The 23,979-nt window shown below is 39.1% G+C and overlaps 1 protein-coding gene across 4 annotated transcripts in view; it reads right to left on the bottom strand.

Moving 5' to 3' along the window:
• Gli3 (GLI family zinc finger 3) overlaps positions 1–23,979 on the bottom strand; it is a 281,005-nt gene that overhangs the window by 104,831 nt on the left and 152,195 nt on the right. For all 4 annotated transcript variants that reach the window (XM_031358197.1, XM_031358198.1, XM_031358201.1 and 1 more), the window contains one exon: positions 21,292–21,397. In XM_031358197.1, coding sequence (XP_031214057.1) covers positions 21,292–21,397 — 106 coding nt within the window. The remainder of the gene's footprint in view (positions 1–21,291; positions 21,398–23,979) is intronic.

The following is a 23,979-nucleotide window of genomic DNA, read 5'->3' as shown; positions in this document are numbered from 1 at the left end:
TTTAGCTTCCAAGTATAGCAGTGGCTGCAAGTCCATTTTCCATACTGCTCTGTACCCTGTGCAGAGTACCCTGTGTACTCTGTCTAAGGTGGACTTCCACATCAGACCCAATGTGGTAGTTTGAATAAGGATATATGAGCCCACCTCCATAGGCTCATATATTTAAATGCTTGGTTATGAAGGAACAGCACTAACTGGGAAGGGCTGGGAGGTGTGGCCTTGTTGGAGGAAGTGTGTCACTGGGGGGTGTGCTTTGAGGTTTTATGGGCCCAAGCCAGCCCGAGTGTCTCTTCCTGCTGACTACAGATATAGATATAGAACTCTCAGGTACTTCTCTAGCAACATGTGTGCCTGTCTAGCACCATGCTTCCTGCCATGATAATGGACTAAACCTCTGAAATTGTAAGCCTGTAAAATGCTGCCTTTTAGAGTGCTGTGGTCTTTGTGTCTCCTTACAGTAAGTGAACATGGACTAAGACACCCTAGTAAGCTGGATTAGATGACACTTCCATAGTGTTGACAGAGGCAGATGCACCCATTCATCTTTGCACTAAAATGGCTCAAACGGTCAGTTAACTGTATATGAATCAGCCTTTCAGTAAAGCCACTTCTGATTTCGCCTAACAGCACTGCTTCCAAAGCCTTGGTAGCTAGCTCATGTGTCCATCATTATACTTGTAATGGAACACACATCTGTGAAAGAAGGTTAAACTCTTCAGACTTAGCGGACATCGCTGTTTGAAGGGACTAATCGAAATAGTGACCAGAGGAGGGATGAATTGTATATAAGGAAATATAGAGGCAGCCACAAAACACATATAAATCGATGCATTTTATGAACTATCATAAACTTGAGTTGGTAAATATTTGTCAAACTTGTTTTAAAGAGTATTTGATGGATGACTGAAGTAGTAATAAGAACAAAATAAAAAAGATTTGTCTTCTGTTGGTTTATACTTTCAGTAGATCCACATAAGAATGGAAGCTACGATTACTACGACTTCTCTGCCTTTATATTCTGGAACTGTGTGTGCTCAACTGCTACAATCAGAAAGAACAAGCAACAGAAATGTAGGAAAAACAATGATATTTCAAACTGTCTTAAAACCAGACATAAGCCATGTCATTCATGTTGTGGCACAGAATTACAGTAATATGGCAATGGCCCTCTCAATAAAACTGTATTTAAACACTGACTGAGCTTCCAAGTGGCATGAAAGGATGGGCTGGTTCTCTGCATCTTGGGCGAGTTCAGAGCCCCAGCATCCCCAATTGGTACTCACGTAGGGAAAGTCTCCTCTGAAGATTTTACAGTTGTTTGTTCAAGGCATAAAGAGTCAATGCTGCTTTGTTTCTAGATGCCCACGGGAATCTGAGACATGTGCAGCAAGCACAGTCTTAGACAAGTAAGGACTATTTTAATGATCTCCCCAAAGGCAACCAAACAATATAAAATTGTTTTTGTTTGCAACTATAATTTAAGACTAATTTTATAAGGTCAAGAAACTAGATTACAAAAAAAATAGAGGATTATTATAGCATTTTAATAGTATACTATGATATGCTGCCATTATGGAACAAAACCAACAAAAACCCATTGCAAGAATGGCTGGACTTCTTAGTAAGAATTAGATATCCTTCTCTAACTAGAATGGGTATCACTGCTTCATCCATTTTATGGGGTATCTAATACATTATGCAACCACTCATGCCACCCATGATAAAAACCATAAGCAAAGATGTGCAGCAATGAGACTGCTCAGCCACCATTAGCACAGGCTGGACCCTCCTTGTGTAAGCACAGCTATGGATTGGCTATTTGAATAGATTCATATTTTACTATCCAGTGACATACACTAAATGAATGCACATGTGACATCTGGACTAGAAAATCACAGAAGCATTCTTTATCCTCTATAAAATTAGAAACAGCTATCTAATGATAGGATAGTGAACAAAATAATCCATACAATATCAAGGTTATGAAAAAGAATGAGGGTTATTAGACCAAATATCCAGCTAAGGGATTACTATAGGTACAATAGTAACTTATATAGAGTTTAATAACACTTGAAACCAATGTTGTAAACATAAGGATATCAGAATATTCACTACTGTGTTCATGGTGATGTACGGCATAGACAGGTGTGTACCAAGCCTGTGCCTAGTACCTAGAGTCAGATTTCCTGAGAGTGGAGTTACAGGTGGCTGTTTGGAATTGAACTAGAGTTCTCTAGAAGATCAGCCAGTGTTCTTAACAACTGAATCATTGCTCCAGCCCTAGGATTGTTTTTCTTTTCAAATAAGCATGGAGTTTAAGTAATTTTCCTAACAACTACCCAGTCATTCTTCAGAACCTATTTTCTGGAACTTGATGAGTTTCTAAATCCATATTGAAATAATACTCAGATGAGCAAAAGAAGAGATGAAGATAGTCAACAACCCCTAGGTATAGTCTTCCAGAGTCTCCAAGAATAAGGTAGACAATGATGGTGAAAGAAGTCGGATAGCATATGAATGTTTATGCTCAAGAGGAATAAAAAACCAGAACTTCCATAAGAGGGGAGAAAGTATAGAGCCAGCTTAGAGGGGACAAAGAGAAAGGAGCTCCACCCAGCCAACTCTAAGAGGCACAGCTCATGACACACAGGCTAAAAGCATCTGTATAGGAGCCATAGATGTGATGTCATAAAGAGCAGAGAAAAAGGAAAATCAAGCAAGGGGTGGATATGCTGTGCTTTCATTCACAAAACAGCTGTGGGTCTCATTTGGAAAGGACCCCTGCTGAGTCAGTAACAGTTACCTGGCTCCTGTATCGTGAAGCACAGGGTCGAGCGTAGATTATTAGTCCTGGAATAAGGCAGTCGTGGCACAGTCGACTGAGTGGCTTGAAACAGGGGTGAACATATGGTCATCAGGAGAAGCAGACTCAGCTTGGAACAACTGAAGGACACCGTTTCAAAAGGACCCCAGCTCAGTAGCCAGTACCTCACAAGTGGGGTTTCAGTTGTCAGTCACACCATTCGTTTCCAGTTGTTAGTGCTGCTCCTGTGCTCATGTGACTTCTGTTATACTACAAAGTGCTTAGGATATCAGCTGCCACCAGATGTCCCAAAGAAAGGTGCAGAAGCCAGAGCAGGACTACAGAGGAGCAGGAAGGAGTCAGGCAACACAGGAAGCCAGTCACTCATGCTCTAAGCATGACCATACTCCCCCATGCGCCCCTGCTCTTTCCTATTCCATTTACCCTCAACACTAGGAAACACAGGTTAGTTAGTGAGGAACGTGTAACCTCCTTAGCTAAGCCTTAAGAACTAGGGGTGGCATTCTTCATTTAATTCTCCATCTTGACTTCTCTCTTTTCAGTCATTCTCCAGCTAAGGTTCCTCACACCCTCTACTTCACACCAACCGTTTCCTCTTCAATGTATCTCCTCCTCTACTGTTTGCTTTAAACAAGCACTACCTCAGTCTAACCCTGGGTTTCTTGTTGTGTTGTTGGTACTGGTCCCCCTTTCACTTCCATACATATCCACAATAAACAGCGCATTAGTGAATTCAGTACTTTACTTATCCTTTGCCCCTAAATTCTTGGTTCTGGTAGGATGATTAATTTTTAATTCAACTCCTATTGCACCATCATTGCTGGCTTGATGCTGAGAGTGATAGTCTTTGCAAACAATATTCTAATTTTTGTGATACAGTGGTGAAGCTTCTAGTCCCAACTGCCACTGCAACAGAGCAAAACCACACCCCAACTCTTCAACACTGTGGTCCCTACCCAACAGAACAAGCATCCCTTTGGAAACAATCAGGGTGATTTAAAATAAATAAGCAAATGAATACATTTTTTAAAGAATAAATACATCCAATTAGTTATCTAACTCCAGATGTGCAACTTTCTTAAAAATGATTTTATTTATTTTATATATATTACTAGTACACTGTAGGTGTCTTCAGACACACCAGAAAAGGGCATCAGATCCCATTACAGAGGGTTGTGAGCCACCATGTGGTTGCTGGGACTTGAACTCAGGACCCTTGGAAGAGCAGTCAGTACTCTTAACTGCTGAGCCATCTCTCCAGCCCCAGATATGCAACTTTTAATGCAAATACATAAGAGAACAAGGAACTCCTCAAAACTACTTATCCCCAAGCATGAATTACATGTGAACTACATTCAGTCCTAGAAATCTCAAAAGGGTCATTACAGGAGTGATCAAAGAAATCAAAGAAAATACAAATTTCTGAATGAATCCCAATAGACCACAAACAGCTAGGAAAGTAAGAAAGACAATATAAGACATAAAAGATGAACTCTAAAGAGGTATAAATACTGAAAAGAAGATAATTTAAAAAAATTTTAAATGAAAAACACATCACCTAAAATATAAAAGCCTTGGAATGGACTGAAGAAAGACAGAAAACAAGTTAGAAAAACTGCAACATTCAAACAAAGAAAAGATAATTTAATAACTTTGTAATCAAGTATGAGTACTAACTTCCTGATGAATAGAACACTATGAAAAAAAACTCAATCTAAGAATCAGGGGCATAAAAAAGAAGAGGTATTTCATTGTAAAGATTTAAGACATTTCCAACAAAAGAACAGAAAAATTTCTTGAGCAACTAAGGTTCTATTCAGAACATCCTTGTATATGCTTATTTCTTGAACTGCTTCTCCTGTTTTTTTTCCTCTAGTAGTAACAGTATCTCTCTCTCTCTCTCTCTCTCTCTCTCTCTCTTTCTCTCTCTCTCTCTCTCTCACACACACACACACACACACACAGAGAGAGAGAGAGAGAGAGAGAAAGAAAGAGAGAGAGAGAGAGAGAGAGAGAGAGAGAGAGAGATTGTTTACAGTAGCTGATCCCTTTAAAGGTCAAATGACCCTTTCACAGGGGTTGCTTAAGACCATCAGAAAACTCAGATATTTATGTCACAATTCATGACAATGGCAAAATTACAGTTATAAAATAGCAATGAAATTATTTTATGGTTGGGGTCACCACAACATGAGGAACAGCATTAAAGGGTCACAGGGCCACAGCAGTAGGAAGGCTGAAAAACAGTGGTTAAGAGGAACAAAGTAGACAGACATGGAGCAGCAGTGTGAGAACAGAGGGAAGTGGGTACATAAGGAGTTGATCATACGGTCAAAACATATTCAATACATGCCTAAAGGAAAAATTATTTAAAATACAAAATTGGTAAATAATACCCTGGGTCCAAAATAAAGTACACATCAAAAAATAAAATATTTTGATTTTGAAACATGTAGCAAATTGGCAAGTCCCATCTAAGAGCTAACTATAACTGTGAAAGTTCTGACATTTGTCTAGGTGCCACATTCTCATAATAAGAAAGAAGCCTACCCTTCATATTTTATAGAAAATCTGAGTTTAAGTCATGCTATCTACTAACTGTAAGAGGAAAATGACTCCAAGTCCACATTTTTTTCTGGACAGAAGAGCACAGGAGCACATATGGGCCAACAGACAGCATGGTAGCATGCACAAGACATGTAAAAGCTCAAACCAGACAAAAATCTCAGCATAAACGAAAGGAACTGGGTGCAAACTCCCACTCCTAGCCAAGAAAATACTTCCAAATAGCTGTTAGGAGGCCAGGCAGGGAAAATGAGTTTTCTCCAATGGAGTAACACTGGGCATTATCAACCACGCTCCACTTTACTACCCCATGCTCAGGAGTACTTGGCCAACAGAAATAAAACTAGAACTCCATGCTTTTTATTAGCTTTTTCCTTTTTTTTTTTTTTTTTGTTTGTTTGTTTTAAGAGAGGGAATAAAGTTGTATTGGAAAGAAGGGGGACAGATCTAGGAGGACTTGAGGGATACAAAAGAATAAAATTAAAAAAAATATACAAAGAATTTTTTAAAAGGTATTAAAAAAAACTTATTCCATGGTTGTTCATTTACCTGGATGATTAAACAATTTTAGACAAATAGATATTTTTTAAATCCCAGAAGCAATAATCTTGGATTTGTTTTGTGTGAGAAGTCACTTTGGATACAGATCAATAATTAAAAGTACAATTCTAGAGTCTAAGAAATTAATCCTGATCTCATGTTGCGCCTACTTTCATACTTAAAGGTTCACACTTCATTCACACTGAAGTCAGGTTTACATGGACTTCTGAGCCAGAAAAGCAAGGCTCCATCATTAATCAGAAAATGGGTTCTCCATTTCCTTTCTTCATCCCTGTGACAGCACTGCCATCTTTGCAGCTACTGATGTCCTCTCTGGGGCACCCACATGCTCTGCTTTGATGTCATTTCCCAAAGAGATGATAGGGTAAGGCTTTATGCTGATGAGGCCTGATGGTGATTGATTAGAAGAGTGGGACCATGAGCCAGACAAAGCTTCAGTGTGGAGGCCTGGAGCTCACCCAGCAGTGGAGCTTTACAGGAGTTTACAGCTATTACATATTTTTATATTAACAGTTTTCCCTACCCAGGTTTGTACAGTTTATCTTTATTCTTTCAAATCCTGAAACTGCTTCAATAAGAGAGAGGGGTTTATATACAACACACACACACACACACACACACACACACACACACACACACACACTTTTCTAAGCCTGAACTTTTAGGGGAAATTGAAGAGGCTTTGTGTCAAGTACGACTAAATCCAGCCTTTCCATATCAAACCTCTGCTAGAAAATTACTGTGTGGATGATAAGGCAGAAAGATATAATAAAAAGTGACTCTACTCAATTTACACTGCAATATTGGTATGACTGAATATTTTTCATTCAGGTGCCTGATAAAATCGCTAAACTGTATTGCAGATAAATAAAGGAGGCTTCTGTCAAGAATAAACACCATTAATCATGAAGCCTTACCCTCTCAGAGCTTGTGCTATGCATCTTCACAAATACACCGCACAGTCAGCTCGCTGTACATGCTTTCCTCTTTATCCCCTGCCAGGTTGAGGGACCCCTCGTTTTTCATTTTCTAAAATGTAGGCAGCAGAAGCATTCTGAAACATTCTTTCTATACTTTAACTTTGCAATTTTCCAAGTAGGGTCATTATTGTGTAATTTAGGAAATGGTAGTTGAGATCTTAGTGGGGAAATAACATTTTTTTAATTATTTTTTTCTAAAAACAAACAAGGATGTGTTTTCAACTCTAAAATGACATTACTTTAAAGATTCAAGATTTTGAGAAATATTTTTGTCTCACTTTCAGGTTTTGCTTTAATTTTAAAAGTACTCTAAAAGCCTTTCTCAAATATAGTCTTTCTTTTAAAAGCTTTTGGTCACTATAGTCCATGAACAAAAAAGAAAATGAAAACAAAACAGTCATATTAAGAGACATGTGAAACTTCCTCCTGAATGCCACTTCGCCTATCAAAACAAAAAACCACTACAGATTATAAAACATGGCCCAATTTCAAAGTTCAAGGGTCAGGGAAAGATGCTGAACTGCAAACATATGAGTTAAGTTTATGATTAGATATGTTCCAGGCAGCCTACCATTTGCTAAATTATATCTCTGTGTTTTGTGAGACATCAGGTGTTCTATGTGTGCCCATCATTGGTTCCTAGAGAAAAAATGGGATGAGATGGTGAGAGTAGAGTTGGAGAGATTAACAAATCTGAAAGAAAACTATGGCTTATGGAATAAAACCAAAGGTCATGTAAGCATGCGTGGGTTACAGAATCTCTTCAGAATCTCTTTAAATGTGTCTGTATAAAGGGAAAAACAAAACAAAACAAAACAAACAAACAACAAAAGAACAACAAAAAAACAATGAATAAACCTAGACCTCCCCCTAACAGCCCACTCTCCATTCCAATTGGCATCTGGAAACAAAGGTGGGGGGATGCTCAAGGAGCCACTTAACCAGGAGCACAGCTGAGAATGAACCCCAGCTCAGACCCAGGTATCCTGAAAATAGAAGGGTGATGATATTGTCAGGCCTGGCATGGTGGCAAACACCTTTAATCCCAGCACTCAGAGGACAGACTGGTCCTCATAGTTGAGTTCCATATCAGCCAAGGATACCCAGTGAGACCATTATAAATGAAGATAATCAGAATCCATGAGCTAATGTTTGAACTTTCTGGACTTATATGTTGAAACCCAGGAAAGAAACATTACTATAGACCAATGTAGCAAACAAAATGTTTTAGGTAGAAAGAGCCTGTTCTGAGAGGCAATGAATCCTTTACTGAAGTCCAAGCCTAAGATCCCAAGACACACAAGGAAGAATTACCAGCTACTACATTTTAGCTCACTGGGAATCTAATATTAGAGCTCACAATAAGCAGGAAGTACCTTTGCTGGCCAAAACTACTGTACACATCCATGGATCTTTTACTGTCAAATGGAACGGTGGTGGGGAGGCAGACAGAAGTCTGTCCATTTGGGAAACTAATGTTCAGATAGAAAAAGCCTAGTTTGAATCTGACTTAGGGAAGAAAAGAGAGAGAGAAGAAACCAACAGCAGCCTCTGGGACACCTCTCAAGACTCTCTTCCAGAGAGTCCTGGGGATGAATAGATCTGTACTGCTTCCACCCATATGTGCTGCCTTTCTTGACAAAATCTGCGTCTACCTTCTTGGAAATTCCAACAGAAGACGATCTCAAGGTCCATCACTGATAAATACAGAGTTCTGGTTTGGTACTATAAAATACATGGGCTTGAGTAAAATCAAGATGGTCATGTACACATAAGTAACAAGAACTAACTAACATAACTAAGCAAACAAAAAACACAGGTTAAAACAAACAAACAAACAAACCAAGGAGGTGAGAATACTGGCTTGGCTTTGTTAGTGAAGTTACCTCCTGCCCAGCCTGACAACCTAAGTCTGATGAGTCCCTACTCCATGTTGTCTTTTGATATACACATGTATAAAATGGTCTAGATGTATACACACAGAGACAGACAGACAGACAGACAGACAGACAGACAGACAGACAGACAGACAGACAGACAGATGTAATTTTAAAGCAGAATTGTCTGGAATTTTGCTTTTTTTATTTTGCCAATAAAAATTTCAAGCAAGCAATCAATCATATTTTGCCACACAGATATTGAAAACACTCTTCCACTATGAATATTCATTTATCCTCACTTGGGATACCTTTTTTCCTTCCCTAATTCCTTTCTGAAATTTTAAAATTATTTTATCCTTTGAAACTCATAGGTTATATATAATCTATCTTAATCATATGCATATATTAATCATATATGTAACATACATATATTAATACATATAATGCATCTTAATTATATCTGTCCCCATTCTCTACTCCCAGAAATTTGTTCTTAAGGTAGCTAAATTTTGAAAACTGTATAACTATACCATTAACACCTTCAGTGAAGTGCAATGCATTAGAAAATCAATTATCTGCTATTATTAATGGAAGTTTAGAACATAATTTTGAATTCAGGAGTTATTTTTCTCTGTTCCAGCTATAAGCTATGCTTCAGGAAAAATAATACACAGAAGAGAAGATGTCTTGGCTAAGACATCTGCATACTTTCTATGTTTATTATTTCCACAGAGAGGACACTGCACTTTTATACATAATGGAAAGATTTGTAAGTATAAATGTCTAAAATTCAAAAATAAAAATTATGAGATAGCTCATAACTGTGGCTTTCACTTACATGGAGTGGACATGCCCCTCCCCCTGCCCAGCACCCCAGAGGACAGCTGACACTTACTAATTGGACATGAGGAGGGTAAACCTGCACTATCAGCCTTCAGTTGCTTCCTCCACATTCAAAGGAAAGCAAAGGGCTTAGCAGCTCTTCCTTCATTGATCTTAAAGCTAATAATGACTACAGAATAGCCAAGCTACAAACTTGAATGAACCCCGGCTCTTCTAGCTAATGGCATTTGAAACATGTCTTTAGGTCCCCACGTTAGTCATTCAACAAGTATTCTTGGCAAAGACCTCAGGCAGATGGAAGCTATAGACTGAGCACACAGGCCAGAGTCAAATTGCCTGGAAGAACTAGGAGACTTGTGGCTCTGAGGAATGCAATTCATGCAGAAAAGCCCTGTCAGAGCAGGGCCAGGCAACCTTGTAGGAAGAAAGCAAAATAAACAGTTCAACAAAGAAAACAAAGACTGGCCAAAGGCCTTTTCTAAAACTTGAGTACACTGAGACTTCAGTGGGTGCCCACGAAAAGACTGCATCAAAGAAGACCCTTGCTAAGCAAACAGACCAAGGAAGGAGGCTTCCCCCCACACTGGGGGAGGGACTGCAATCTGCCTTTCCTTCCCATTCAAGTTCCATCTCTTCCAATGTAAATCTCTCCTCCCCACAAACAGAAGCAGCAAACAGTGACGTGCACAACCTAAGTCTACCCCTAGGCTGAAAACTGCAAAGGTGGAGAATTCAGCCCAAGTTCACTATGATGCAATGTACATTTGCTTCAGATCACAAAGGTAAACCATAAAAGGGAGCACAGGAATGAAGGAGCCAGGTTAAATCCCTACAGCCTGATGCCTTCCTTTTATGAATGAGGAGTTACTCCTGAAATGCTCAAGGACTCTTACAAAGAGTATACAAAACTCACAACTGTGTCACTTTTGCATTGGTGAATTCATACACCAAGGCACAGAGAAGCTTCTTGGAGTAGTTGTCCCTACTTTAGTACCAAAGTCCATCTATTCCCAGTGAATCTTGAATTGGGGAACCTTCCCTCTGCAATGTCTGCATGTGTTGCTTGCTGCATGTCTAAAGACCAGAATCAGAGGAGCCCAGAGTTTGGTCATTTAAACAAGATTAAAACACTTCAAGCTGGCTTTACTTTTCCTGACTACTTTTATTAAAGTGGATGATTATGCAGGCTTTTACTGCCAAGTCTTAAGGAATAATTAATTAATATAAAAAGTGAATAGGAATAGGCATCCTCTATGTGTGTGTGTGTGTGTGTGTGTGTGTGTGTGTGTAGAGTTATATAATAAAAACCTATAAGACAGCAATAACCACATCTAACATGGTAGGTCACACAGTATTCATATAATCCAAAGTAAGTTTAAATTAATTACTGTTGCCCAGCATAAGAGAGGTGAAGAATCAGAGTACCCACTAGAAGTCAGATCGCCTGTTGGTACTCAGGTTTGTAAATTTCTTCTTAGAAATTCCCCCAGATGTTTATAATGCCTGCTGAAAGCAGTTCAGGTTAGGAATATGGGGATTTTGTCCTTTTGAGAATCTGTAGTTTAGTTTATCAGTAAAAAGTAGTTTATAGTAAACTAGCAGGGCTTTCCACATGTATAAGGTAAACTGGAGTAACAAGACTCCATGATTTCTCTAAGTGGGAAAGAATCGATTACGTGGCTCCCTCCACCCTGGCCCATACGATAGGACATACTGCTCCCTTACGTATTTGGCAGGATTTAGGTATTATCAGAATGTATTTCAATGAATATATATAGCTCTTTTTTAGCGTCTAACTTATTCCCAGGAAGTAAAAGATGCGTGTACCCATGTGATGTAACTTCTGTAAGCTAAGTCCTTGCTACCTGAAGTGGCTCAAACCAGGTCCCCAGGCACCTTAGAAAGAATTTACGGATGTTAGTCAGTAGTGGAGGACCTTTGACAGAGGGTCCTTTTAAAATGCATATTATCACACTTTCTTCGAGTCCATATGTATGTCACTCCTGCTGTGTCTGGAAAACACTGTTTCTCTGGAATTATCCACTACCTCTGGCTCTTACTATCTTCCACATAGATAATCTCTTCTTCTACATAGATCTCTGAGTATTGAGGGGACGGGTGTGATAAAGACATTCCATTTAGGACTCAATGCTCCAAAGTCTCCTCATTGTCCAGCTGAAGGTGTCCATGTTAATAGTCACGAGTAGCAAGAAGCTTAGCCAGACAAAACCCCAGGAGGGAGAAGTAGGCACAAAGCCCTACCCTGACCAAGTAGCCATTTGCAATTTATACCTGGGAGAGGGAACAAGAGTTTTGTCCAGTGGAGTGAGGCTTTATTTAGTAGTTGGCCAACACAAAATACTCTTTGGGATTTTATTTTTAATGTGCTTTTTTTTGTTTATTTTGTTATAGCTAGGTGTCTTTCTTTCAGTCTTTGTTTCTTTCTTTTGTGCCCCTTTTCTTTATTTCTTCCTTTCTTTCTTCTTTACTTTCTTTGCTTTTTTTCCTAGAGAAGAGCAGTGTTTGCTCAGCTCTTTAGACTGAAGCCTGTGTCCCTGTAACAGTCCCAAGTGGAAACTTCATGTTATAGAGATACAAAGAACAGAGGACTCAGGCCACAGAGATGGCTCAGATACCAGTTAGCTTTCATCGTGCTGCAGGTAAAATACAAACTACTGGAGGAGAAAAGACTGGCCTGACGAACCATACCCTCTGGTACAATAGTGACACACACATCATGGAAGTTTCTGATTAGATTTAAATTCCACTCCACAAGATGAAACCCATACCAGGTCCCATTGGCAAGCTGAGAACCTATGGCCAGAGAAGTCATAGGCCTTAAGGGAAAGCCTAACTACTATGATGCTGCTAAATAGGCACTGCATTAAACAGACTCCTAATGGCTTACCACAACCCTCATCTGAGAAGCATCAATAAATGGCATTTACATAGAGAGCCATAGCTGGCCATCTGGTAGAAAACTTATCTGCCCTCTCCTGATCCACTGCCCCCTCCAAGGTTCAAGGGTCACTGTAGAAACAGGGATGGAAAGAGTATAAGCAGAGACAGTGGATGACTACAAGGTAACTGCTTCTGGACAGAGCCAGGCAGCTCATGAATTCAGAGCATTTGCAACAGCCGACTAAACCCTGTGCAAGCCCAAACCAGACTAAATCCCAGCATGGAGGGAAGAGTTGGGCACATAATCCCTGCCTCTCAGTGTGGAGCTACCAGCAACTGTTAGCTGTGGGAAGACAAGGATGCAGTTTTCTTTAAGAGGGAAGCTCTTGGTAAATCAACCAAGCATCCCAAGCAGCACACACTGGTCTTGGCGGGGGAGGGGAAACAAAGCTGCATGGGGGGTGAATCTAGGAAGAGTTAGGCAAGGAAAGTGAATATGATCCAAATGCACTATACAAAACTGTCAAAGAACTAATAAAAGTTTTAAATGAAAAAAAGTCCTTTTAAAAAAGTACAGAGTAAGGAATGATCACTAGCTCTGGTTCCATATTTGGTGGCTTTTCCCACTTCAGAGTTTGTGTTGCTTGTCTGTGTTCCTCCAGCTTCAGAGTTTTCAAAGTTGCTTCAGTGTTACTATTCCAGCTACGTCAAAGCAACCGAAGCACAATGTAGGGGCCCACACCTGTTCTGGGATGCCTTTTGAACGGATCACATAAGAACAACAACAACAACAACTAAAAAAAAAAAAAAAAAAAAAAAAAAAGCAAAGATTATGTTTCAAAAATTTCCCAGCATGGTCACCTGGCAAATATGTAAAAAGACGTTATCTCACTAAACATTTTGTCCTGCTCATTCTTTGCCGTGGTACAGATCATCTAAGAGGCGAAAATCCAGTTAATCTGGCATTTTGTATTCAAAGAGTTCACAAGCCATTCCTAGAAACAGATCTGTTAACATTTTATTTTCTTGGTAAATGAGTTTCCCTGGGGGGCAGGTATAGGGGTATAGCAATAACAAGATTGACAGGCAGCCCTGTGCTCTGCGCCCTTGTCTCCCTGGGGAAAGGACTTACATGAACTTGCTGGGTGGCTAGAGGAAACCTCCTGTTTTAGTTTATTGCAAAGTAAGCTCTTATACCTAAGAGAAGGCTAGCCACATAGGTAGGGCAATATTTGTGGTGTAAAACACCCAAGCATCTTCCTGTGGGGATAAGTTTTGTTAAAGTTCAATTTTTAAAACTCTTATTTTGAAAAATAAATAAAATGAAAGCAGTAAATTTCTGTTTTCTTTGAAGCCAGGCTTAACATGAGTGGAAGCATTGTACTCAAAGAAAAAAGTCGGTTACAGTCCAGTACCTCCCAGGCCCCCACAACAGGTTTGACAGCAGCCTCTATAGAGTCGGCAGCTTCCAGTTCAGTGACTGTGAATGCCTCAGTCAATATCTGCTCCGGAGTGTGTTGCTGAGCACAGCACAAAGAACACAGGAATTTTTTCCAAGAAGCTGCCGCTCAGTCTCCGTGAATATATGCTGTAATTAGGGCCCGCTTTCTTTGCAATTGAAGAACAGATTCAATATTGCAGTCATTAGAAATACTGCAAAACTGAGAAGTATTACACCTTTTGAATACAACCTGTTTTGTGTTCATTTCTTAATGTAAAGAAAAATGTGTGCTGATCAGAATGTATGCTGCCTACCCATTATGATTCTGAAAGTTTAGGAGATGACCTCGATCATACATTCAAGCCAATGACGAGAGCTGACAGTGAAGGTCAATGGTAAACAAATCCTGAAGGTATTAAACTTTTCTGCTTATTTTGAAAAACTACAACCAAACATTTAGACCCTTTTTGAACTGAGATGACACATACAATGAAAACTCTTGGTAACGGTGTGAAAATAGCTGAAAGATCCTGGAGACTACAATGTCTGATGCTAATCACAGCAGAGAACAGAGTGGTGCTGAAGAGGGCTGGTATCTACCTGAGGCTGGTACAGGTAGCATCTGGGGTCCGCACGTACTTTCGATGTTACTCCCCTGTGCCCTTACTGTTAAAAGTTGCTATAGAAATAGTACAAAGTGAATGTCACTGTACTCCAATAAAACTGCACTTAGAAACACAGACGGCAAACCCTGTCTCGAGAAAAAAAAAAAAAAGAAACACAGACGGCCAACCAGGCTTGGCTCAGATGCCACACACTAATTTAGGTGGGTGTTCCCAGCAGAAGTCTGGTAAGAAGACATCCAAGTGGAAAGACGTTAAGTGAGGAAGCAAGCATGAATATCTAAAGAAAAAAAGGTTCCAGGGAAATAAACACTGGAAAGGAGTTAATGAAACTTGAATTCTATTGGACATTCAGAATAAGTGCTTGTTCTTTATGTATGTTTCAATGCAGTCTTATCAAATGTAATTAATTAGGTATGCCATACCTGTTGCTGGAGGTGTAAACTGTCCCATAAGTGTCACACACAAAAGCCTGAATATGTATGTGGCTTCTATAACACTTCTCCAGAGTGCCATGTATTCATCCTAGCATGTTGCAGGAGCCAGGTGTTGATAGAATTAGCTAAGTAAAACCCAGGCCTGCAAAGTGTGTGGTATTCATTTTTACTAACAAAGCAAAGCAACATGGGCAAGGAATGTGGCCCCCAATCCATGAACTAAAATACAGGTGTAACCCACTCCAAAAGCTGTATTGTTTCCAACATAAGCTATTTCTTTTGTGCCTTATCCATGAAATTCTAGTATTTGTAATACTTGTACCCAATTGTAATATATATGCAAATACATAGCTATGTCAACACCTGGGAGAAGAAGGAGGTGCTGATGCTTTTGAGTTAAAAGCTTTTTTTTTTTTTTTTTCAAGACAGGGTTTCTTCATATAGCCCTTGCTGGAGTTAAAAGCTTTTTATAGCTAGAAAACTTAGACATGAGTGTACACGGCTATAGGATGGATGGATAGATAGATGATAGATAGAAAGATAGGAAGAAAGGTAGATAGATAGATAGATAGATAGATGCAATATGTGTGCATACTAAGTAGTTATACATAAAATAGTAACATATATATGTGTGTGTGTGTGTGTGTATGTGTGTGTGTCCCAATTGCAAGGAGACCATAGTAGCTGACTTGCTATCAAGGGATCAAGCTGGCTATGGGAAGCACTTACTATTGTAATAGGAACTCTTATTAGAAATTTAGCAATCAAGCATTTTGGATCTTTCACTCCTGAGTGTGCAAGCTTTGTTGGCATGAGGAAACATATTCTAACAAAATGAAGCCAACAAAAAGGAGGATATAAAAGGAAAAGCAATGGCAGCAGCCTAAGCAACAGGGGTCCATTCTCATCGCTAAATAACCAATTACTTAGGAGCTACGGGGTTTGCAGCATAGACTCAGTCTCACATAAGCAAAGAAACACTCAGTAGTTGCCTTGAGAGATGCAATTACAATCTACTTTTTTAAACTTTTCTGTGTGAATATAGTGGTATTTGCATTGCTACAGTACTCAATGTAATCTGATGTTGTTACACTTTACCAGTCTCAGAGTCATCTATGGTAGATCCAAATACTGGATGATATAAAAAAAAAAAAAATTGCTGTCCTTTCTTAATTTTAAATTATGCCATTAAATTGTTCTAAATCAATTATGCCCCAAATATAAGATTTTGCTAATTCTCCATACCTTAGTCAAGGATTCCCGAGGAATAAATAAAATAAAACCACTAGTTTGCATATGCACCCATCTTAAGGGGCCAGACTGAAAGCTTGTGAATAAGCATGACGTGCACTCCCAATAAACACAGCACTAACAGGACAATGAGTTCAGTGGTGCAGGGAGACTGAGTAGCAGTGCTGATCATTTACCTACTGCGTCTTTCTCTAGATATTTACCATAATGGAGTATCTTTTCTTGCACTCTTTCTCTCTCTGGGAAGTAATGAATGCAATCATTCTCCAAACTTGCTGCTCACCTTCTGCTCTCAAGCTTAAAAGGCTATGTAATCACAAGGGCAAAGCCTTCCCTGCCCCAGTGTACTCTGTTTCAAAGCTGATGCTGACGCTCTCCCTATACTGCTCTCTGAGCAGCGGGAGGCAGGCTACTTCTTGGGAAAGGCTAGTTCCTCTTCCTTAGAGTGATTGCTGTGAGTTGGGTAGCCTCCATGTAAGCCACCTTGACTCATGGAAAAGAACCAGAAGAGTGCTCATTTCTCATTGGACTGGAAAGATAAAGCAGCTTTTCTAAAAGGAATTAGTAAAGTGGACGGTGATGCACAGCAGTGTCTGCATACTAGCTGGAGATGCAGCCTAGTGAGGCACCATTCACATCCACTGCACAATGCCAGCAGTGCACTCCGTTCCACAGCAAGGAGATCACATCACTGGGGCCTGAATTATTGCAATGGATTAGTAACTAAGGACTCAGCTTTGAGAAATGAATTGTAGATCTCAGTAGAAAGCTACAGGAGAGCCCAAAATCTAATTCATACTGGTTCATGAATGAGAAAAACTTGGCTCACAGAGTTTTTACATACAGAATAGACATCAACACACCCTGTAAACCCTGCATGGATGTGAATGAAATCATACTAGAATTCAAAACACTTTATAATTTAAATTTCTAAAAATACATCATGCCTACTTTTGAAATGAAACATGATCATATAAGTTCCAGCACTTAAAACATACACACACTCAAATGTACACACACTCAAAATGTTCACAAATGCAAAACGCAATAGCACATTCTTCGTGGCTGTGAAAAAAACAATCCATTGAAAATCTGAGTATATTCTGGAGGTGCAAGATATAACTGAACGACTGTCTCCATTTTTAAAAAAAAGTTTTAAAAACCAGTAGTAACATGTACTCTAGAGGGCCCACAGAATAGAACAGTGTGACCACAGGGTTATGCAGCCCTGGTGTAAACAGCTCAAGCCAGGAAACAGAGAGAGGACCGGACAAAGGCTTCCCGTTCACTTCTGCAGACTGTGTCCAGGTTCATGTCTATCCCTGATGCACCAGACAGGCTCTGTAATAGGCTAAGTGGACTTTGGTGACTTTTGCAAAACACTGTGTTTAACTATGCATAGAATCGGGGATTATTACAATTTGAGAAAGAGACATTCCAGCTGTCAGTGGGGCACATGCATTCAGAACGACTCAGAAGATAAGGAAAGAATTCTCATATTCCATGTTTAAGAAACTATTTGAATGACATAAACATGATGCAGCCACTGTCCATTTCAGAGTGACGACCTAGAAAGATGACACCTACAGCATGACTCACTTATAACCTTCTGATTTTAATTTCATGATTTTTGGCTAAGAGAAATATCAATAAATCCTAATATTAGTACTTTATTTTAGTCCATTTAAATTTCTACCCTTGAGCTGCTCTGCTCAACCATAAACTGTGGACAACAATGCGCAAGCAAGGAGGGTAAGCTAAAGGCATTTCATGTAACAAACCCAGTTTTTAGACATAGGCTTACATATTTCCGTACATATTTATAAGGCTTCTGGGTTATTATTGGGCTATAATTGCAGTTGTTCTAACACCTAATAAGCCACGGTTGGAAAAACAAAAGCAGGTTAATTTGTGATTTCCTCTACTCATTCAGAGGCAAATTAAGTGTCAAACAGCTAATACAGAACATATTTCATTTTATGAGATTTTAATTTAATTCTGCACCATATCATTGATGCCTTAATATAGGGTGGTTTATCTAAAAAGAGGAGCAATTTATAAACCTTTTCAATAGAATCTCTAATGATGGAATATGATAGCATAATTACCGCAGTGCCTGCCATCCTTCTGAACACTGGTCTGTCAGCATTTCCATCAATACAGGCCCTTGTTTTTCAGAGACTTATAATTTAGTTCCTAAAGTTGGCACCAGAAGAACAATTGTGTTTACAAAATAATGAGAATATCACCAAGTTTTATCTTCCTGTAATTAAAATATTCACTCTAAAAGCTTAGTAAGCTCACTTGATTTCATTTTCTAGAAGACAATTATACAGCAAGCAATTTGGAATTCACATTCTGGATAAGATACTTTTATATTTTATAGTTAATACTGGGAAGGTTTGGGTAAAGAGGCCACATTTACTACCAATACCCTCAGCTTTAACAATCACAGGTGTGCCCACACCAGGCAGAAGGAATACAGACAGCTGGGTCATCATGGAGTAAGACCAGAAGAAATTTGGTACCCTTATACATTAACTCTAGGCATTTATTTAGAGTCCTAACCTTTGTAGAGTATATACATGAGGTTATTTTATTGAACTCTTCCTAAAAGCAGATAGCTTCACTTTAGTGAAGTGCAGGGCCCACATCAGGGGGCATTTGCCAGGGCCTAGAGCACAAGTGTGTGGTAAGCCTAAAGCATTCTGATAACTCAGCCACTACTTCAAAGGCCGGACCAGCCTTGCTATCCACTGAGCACCATCTACAAGCCTATCTGCTCATACGCTGAGCGTTTTCCCCCAATACAACTCCTAACAAATTACCAAGCAAGAAGAAAACAATGTGAAGAGAGCACAATGCTCCAAAGGCATGAAGATGTGACTGCTTTAACTTCCTAGCGTCCGTGTCCTAATCTAAGGTCGGAGCCACCCAGGAATCTACTCCGGCAAGTTGATGTGAACAACCTCAGGAAACTACAGACATGAGGTGCCGCGTTTCACACCCACAGACACAACATTCTCTCAGAGCCCTCAAGGACTTATTCTCTTGAAACTCAGAATTGTCAACCTGCCTTACATCATAACTTTTTGATAATTATCCATGTAGGCTGCACAAGAACAATTTAGTCAATTACTGCTTAAATATCTTCAAACTTGGCTGAAAAGCAGAAAGCACTGGGAAGCTTAGAAACCTCAGCGCCAAGTCGCAGCTGAAGCACAAGCCCATGGCCGACTCTGCTCCTCCACACATGACTCACCTTCTCTTTGACATTGTTTTTGTTATGAACTCAAGCAGAGCCTAGAACATACAACAGGATTATGGGAGGCTTCGTCGTTCCTATAATGCGGCCAGAGGACCAAACAGGTGCAGTTTTTAATCGGTAACTTCCTACTTGAATTTACTTACAAGGTGAACTATAATAAGCCCAAAGGAAAGAGTTCAGCATATTATCTGAGCTCAGTTTAAAAAAACATTCTCTAGAACATGATTTTTTAAAAAGTGAATAACGTTCAGATTCCATAGAACATCTGGTTTAGGTTACTTCATCAGAAAAGACTTCGAGGGATTTGCTATCTTTGTCTCTAAGGTCTTGTGTGATCTAGATACAGGATAGAACATCAAGATCTCTGTGGTCCTATCCATACCATGAAGGTTCTACAAGACCAGGTGAGTCACAGGTCATCTTGCAAACTCAATTAGGAATGCACTTCCCTTTATGTAGTAGAACTGCCTTTGGTCCTTTGGCATCATGCGAGTGTAGTTTTACCAGGCTTCAGAACTCTGTAAATACTTGCTTGTACTCTAGTAGAAGTCACAAGAGGAAAAGTCACAACACTCTGCATTCTCCCTCTGTAAATCCCCACTTCTCCTCCAACGCTTACACAAGTTCTCAATGCAGATTGATTACGCACCTCCAGGCAATCTGAACTGAAATTACAATGCAGTAATGGGAGATGGATCTAAAAACCAGTTGGTAAAATATTATATGTGTACTTGGGCATGCAGTTAGGACTGTTAATATCAATTAATTCTGTTCACAGAGGAGGACTTGTTTTAAAACAACTTCATTTTTCTTCAGCATACCATATAATTACACATCTGTAACTAATAGTCAGAGAGATGCAATCTAGCATCTATATAACCAGCATTATTCTTCAAAGTATTATTCGTGTTTTTCTAACTTCCTCGTCTCTGAACAGAAGGTGATTATTACATATGACTACATGTGTACCAAGGCCATTAGCAGGGAAAGGCCCCTTCCAGGGAGTGCATCCAATTATTATATGACAGTTTTCTCAAATTTACTGCAGAAGAATATTCTGTTAGTGTATAAATCAATGATTCTTTTTCTTTCCCTTCAAAAAAAAATGAGATAATATTTATTTTGATGAGGTTTTCTTTTTCCTTTTATACTAAATACATTTTATCACCACATTTTTTTCTTTTATCTTATGTGAAACCATGTGTTCAATCACATTTGCCATTTTGTTTAGGTGACATTCCCATCAATCAAGTGACTGTTGTTATATGGAGCATGGGGACTCTGAAAATCTTCCATAAAAATTTCATTTTGATCCACCATAATCCTTGCTCAGAACTTTCATGTAACAAAAATTTTAGTATGTAGAACTTCAAACCTAAATCACAACCAAGCACATACTGTAAGTGGTAAATTCCCATTAAAGTTTAACTTTAGTGCTTTAATTTTAAGTTTATAACTCACAACTGTTTGTCTCTCATCAGCAAAGTATTCAGAAAATAGCGGCCAGCTAAACCATATGAGAAGCATCCTCACAAAGCACAGGGGCTGATTCAGTAGTGAATCTAGGAGCAGATAGAGCTTTGTTATGTCTTAAGAGTAAATCTTACACTGCTATCACACCTACAAAGCCCAGAAGACATGCATTAACAAAGAGTCCTGAAACATAAAAGCCAGAGCTTAGGTCCATTTCATTAATGGGTAACATTTTAATACTTACACATGTAATGGAGGAATAGGAGATGGATCATAATGGTAACGGCCCTCATGATGTCTGGCATCAATTGGTACAGGAGGATGGAAGGCAGGGAAAAGATGAGGAGGGTCTGAAAAGGAAAGAAAGTACACCTTATATAAAACGAATACTTTGAGATGGCATTTCAACTGAAGGCAACTTTACTGTACCAAATCTCTTTTAAGAATTTCAAGAGCTGAGACCAAAGAGATGGATCAACGATTAAGAACACTTGCTGCTTTTGCAGAGCAACCCAAATTTGATTCCTAACAACCATTTCCAGTGGCTCAAAACTGCTTGTAACTCCAGCTCCAAATGGATGGGAACCCACAGTTCCTGTCTGCTCTTCCACACATCCGGTCCATCAGTTCCTAGGTCCTCTGTGTGTGTTCTGCTTTCACGGAACCTTCTTACTTGTACCTGTTGTCTCTTCAAATCTAAAAAATGATTTTTTTTTTTAAAAATATAATGGTCTGCTCAAGTGATCAAAACTTCAATGGTTTTTATAGCTACAAGCATGACTGATATTTAGTACAAATGTATTGTCCAAGTTCCAAGGAATAAAATAAGAGAGCCCGAAATCTGTACATTTGTCACTTATGCTAAGTGATATTATAGTAAATATGTCAGCAGATAATTCTTAAAGTGTGCCACTGAGCACTGACAGTCAGCTGTCACAGCAAAGCACTCCTGGGGACTGATGTGCACAGCTAGCAAACTCTAGAATGGTACCCAGTTACTTCAAGGATTCTGAAAATTATAATTAGCAGGCTTAAAGGCAAGTCAAACAAAAGCTTGATAAGCAGGTTTTGTACACCCAGAACAGTCCCTGGGAGGCACAAACCTGAACCTGGCAACAAGAACTGGGAAACTGTGCAGGTGCACCAGGCTAGTGTGTGAACTGTACCTCCTGAGGCAGCCGTGATACACCGTAACTGAGCACGCCAATTCATAAATGTAAGTGGACCTCGGTGACTGTTACAGTGACGAATCCAGAAGAATCTCACTTTCTTCCCTCTAATCTATCTGGTTCCCAATTTTTCTTCTATTTTTCTCCTTTTAGAAGGTAGGCTATGCTTCACGTCCTCCCCTACTCCCAAAATTTTCACCTTGTAGCCTTCCTTTAAAGATCTAAGCATACTTGAAACAAAAAGGTATGAGGTTTTAAAAACTGTGAGTATGCACTGACTAAATACGGGTGACCCACCAAGGAGAGACACAAAATTGCATTTTCATTAGTATTCCCTAATGTTCTAAACCTAGAAACTAGCACAAGAGGTCTGTGAGAGTAATCAATACTCCTTACTCAAGTGAATGCTTGTGGTTGTAATATCAGGTAAGGAGGCAGTTAACAGTACACAAGCAAAGAAGGGGTTAATTTGGTATTATCAAATCAGTGTCCCTGTGGCATCACAAGGAAATGCATCCAGTGGAATTACCTAAGCACTTGTCACACTTCGCACAATGCATAAGTACACATGAAAAACTACGGTATTTTAAATTTAACATGTGGTACTCAGAGGATGTAAGCCAATTCTCCTGAAACGGCTTGCTAAGTTTGAGTTCCAGGTAGAAGTTTATTCAGCCATGTGGCAAATTCAATGTTATACTTAACTCACTAATCCTGAGATGAAAAGCAACCCTATAGGAAAACCAAATGTTCCTTATAGAAAGAGCAAAATATCCTATTTTATTTAATATTAGTTTTGATGAAAGATATCTTATCCATCCTCCTTATGACGACATAAAACTAAATGGAACAAGTCTTTGGGACTAGCTGAAAAGTTGGCCAGAATCTCACCAAATGTGTTTGAACTTTATTTTTTTTAAAAAAACATCCATATATAGAAAATGCACAATTATCAGTTTAATACTTTTAAATAAAAAATAAAATATAAAACTGTAAAAAAAATCCATATTAATCAGGGTCAAATCTAGGGTAAAGGCAGGTGATCATCAAATATGGGCAGTACTCCCTTCCCACACCAAACTAAGCTTGACTCGTTCTCTAGCACCCTGCTCCTCATGCCTGTCATGTTTCTTGGGAATCAGAGAACCACATTTAATAGAATTGTATATAAATCAAGCAACTGTACAGAAAAGTCCACTGCTGAAGAGCTTCTCATGTGAGCCTGTCTCAGGTGACGCTGTGACAACTGTGTCTCAGTCAGAAGATGAGAATTTTACTTCCTTCCATTTTGGTTCATGACTGTACTGTTAACATTCCTCCACCAGATAGGTAGATGGTAACTGCGTTGCTGTGGCATTTAGTGAAGTCCTCACCTGTTAGGTTTACAGCACTTTGTGAGTTTGAAAGTTAATTCTAAATATAACTTGTAGCATTGTTATACAAAGTGTTATGGTCAAGGAAATTTACAAATTCCTAATTCTGGAACTGGGTCTAAATAAAGGACAGAAAATTAATAGATGTGATGTTATGTACTAAAGGACAATTGGTTTCAGTTTGCTGTTTTCCAATTCATATGCTTCTCTACTGATTAAATTTAAACAGGATTTTCTGGACTGTTGAAGCACATGTGAACAATTGTAGCTTTTATTGGTTATTCATGGAAATAAGCCACATTTTGGGGGGCGGGGAACTGGCAAAGACGACCATCTTTTGATTCAAGGAATGCTTGACATACCCTGAAATGATAAAGAATAAAACACAGG

The sequence above is a fragment of the Mastomys coucha genome, unplaced genomic scaffold (genome assembly GCF_008632895.1).
Source record: "Mastomys coucha isolate ucsf_1 unplaced genomic scaffold, UCSF_Mcou_1 pScaffold7, whole genome shotgun sequence".
Lineage (NCBI taxonomy): Eukaryota > Metazoa > Chordata > Mammalia > Rodentia > Muridae > Mastomys > Mastomys coucha.
Note: the sequence above shows the minus strand (reverse complement) of the source record. Positions and strands in the feature narration are given on the sequence as shown.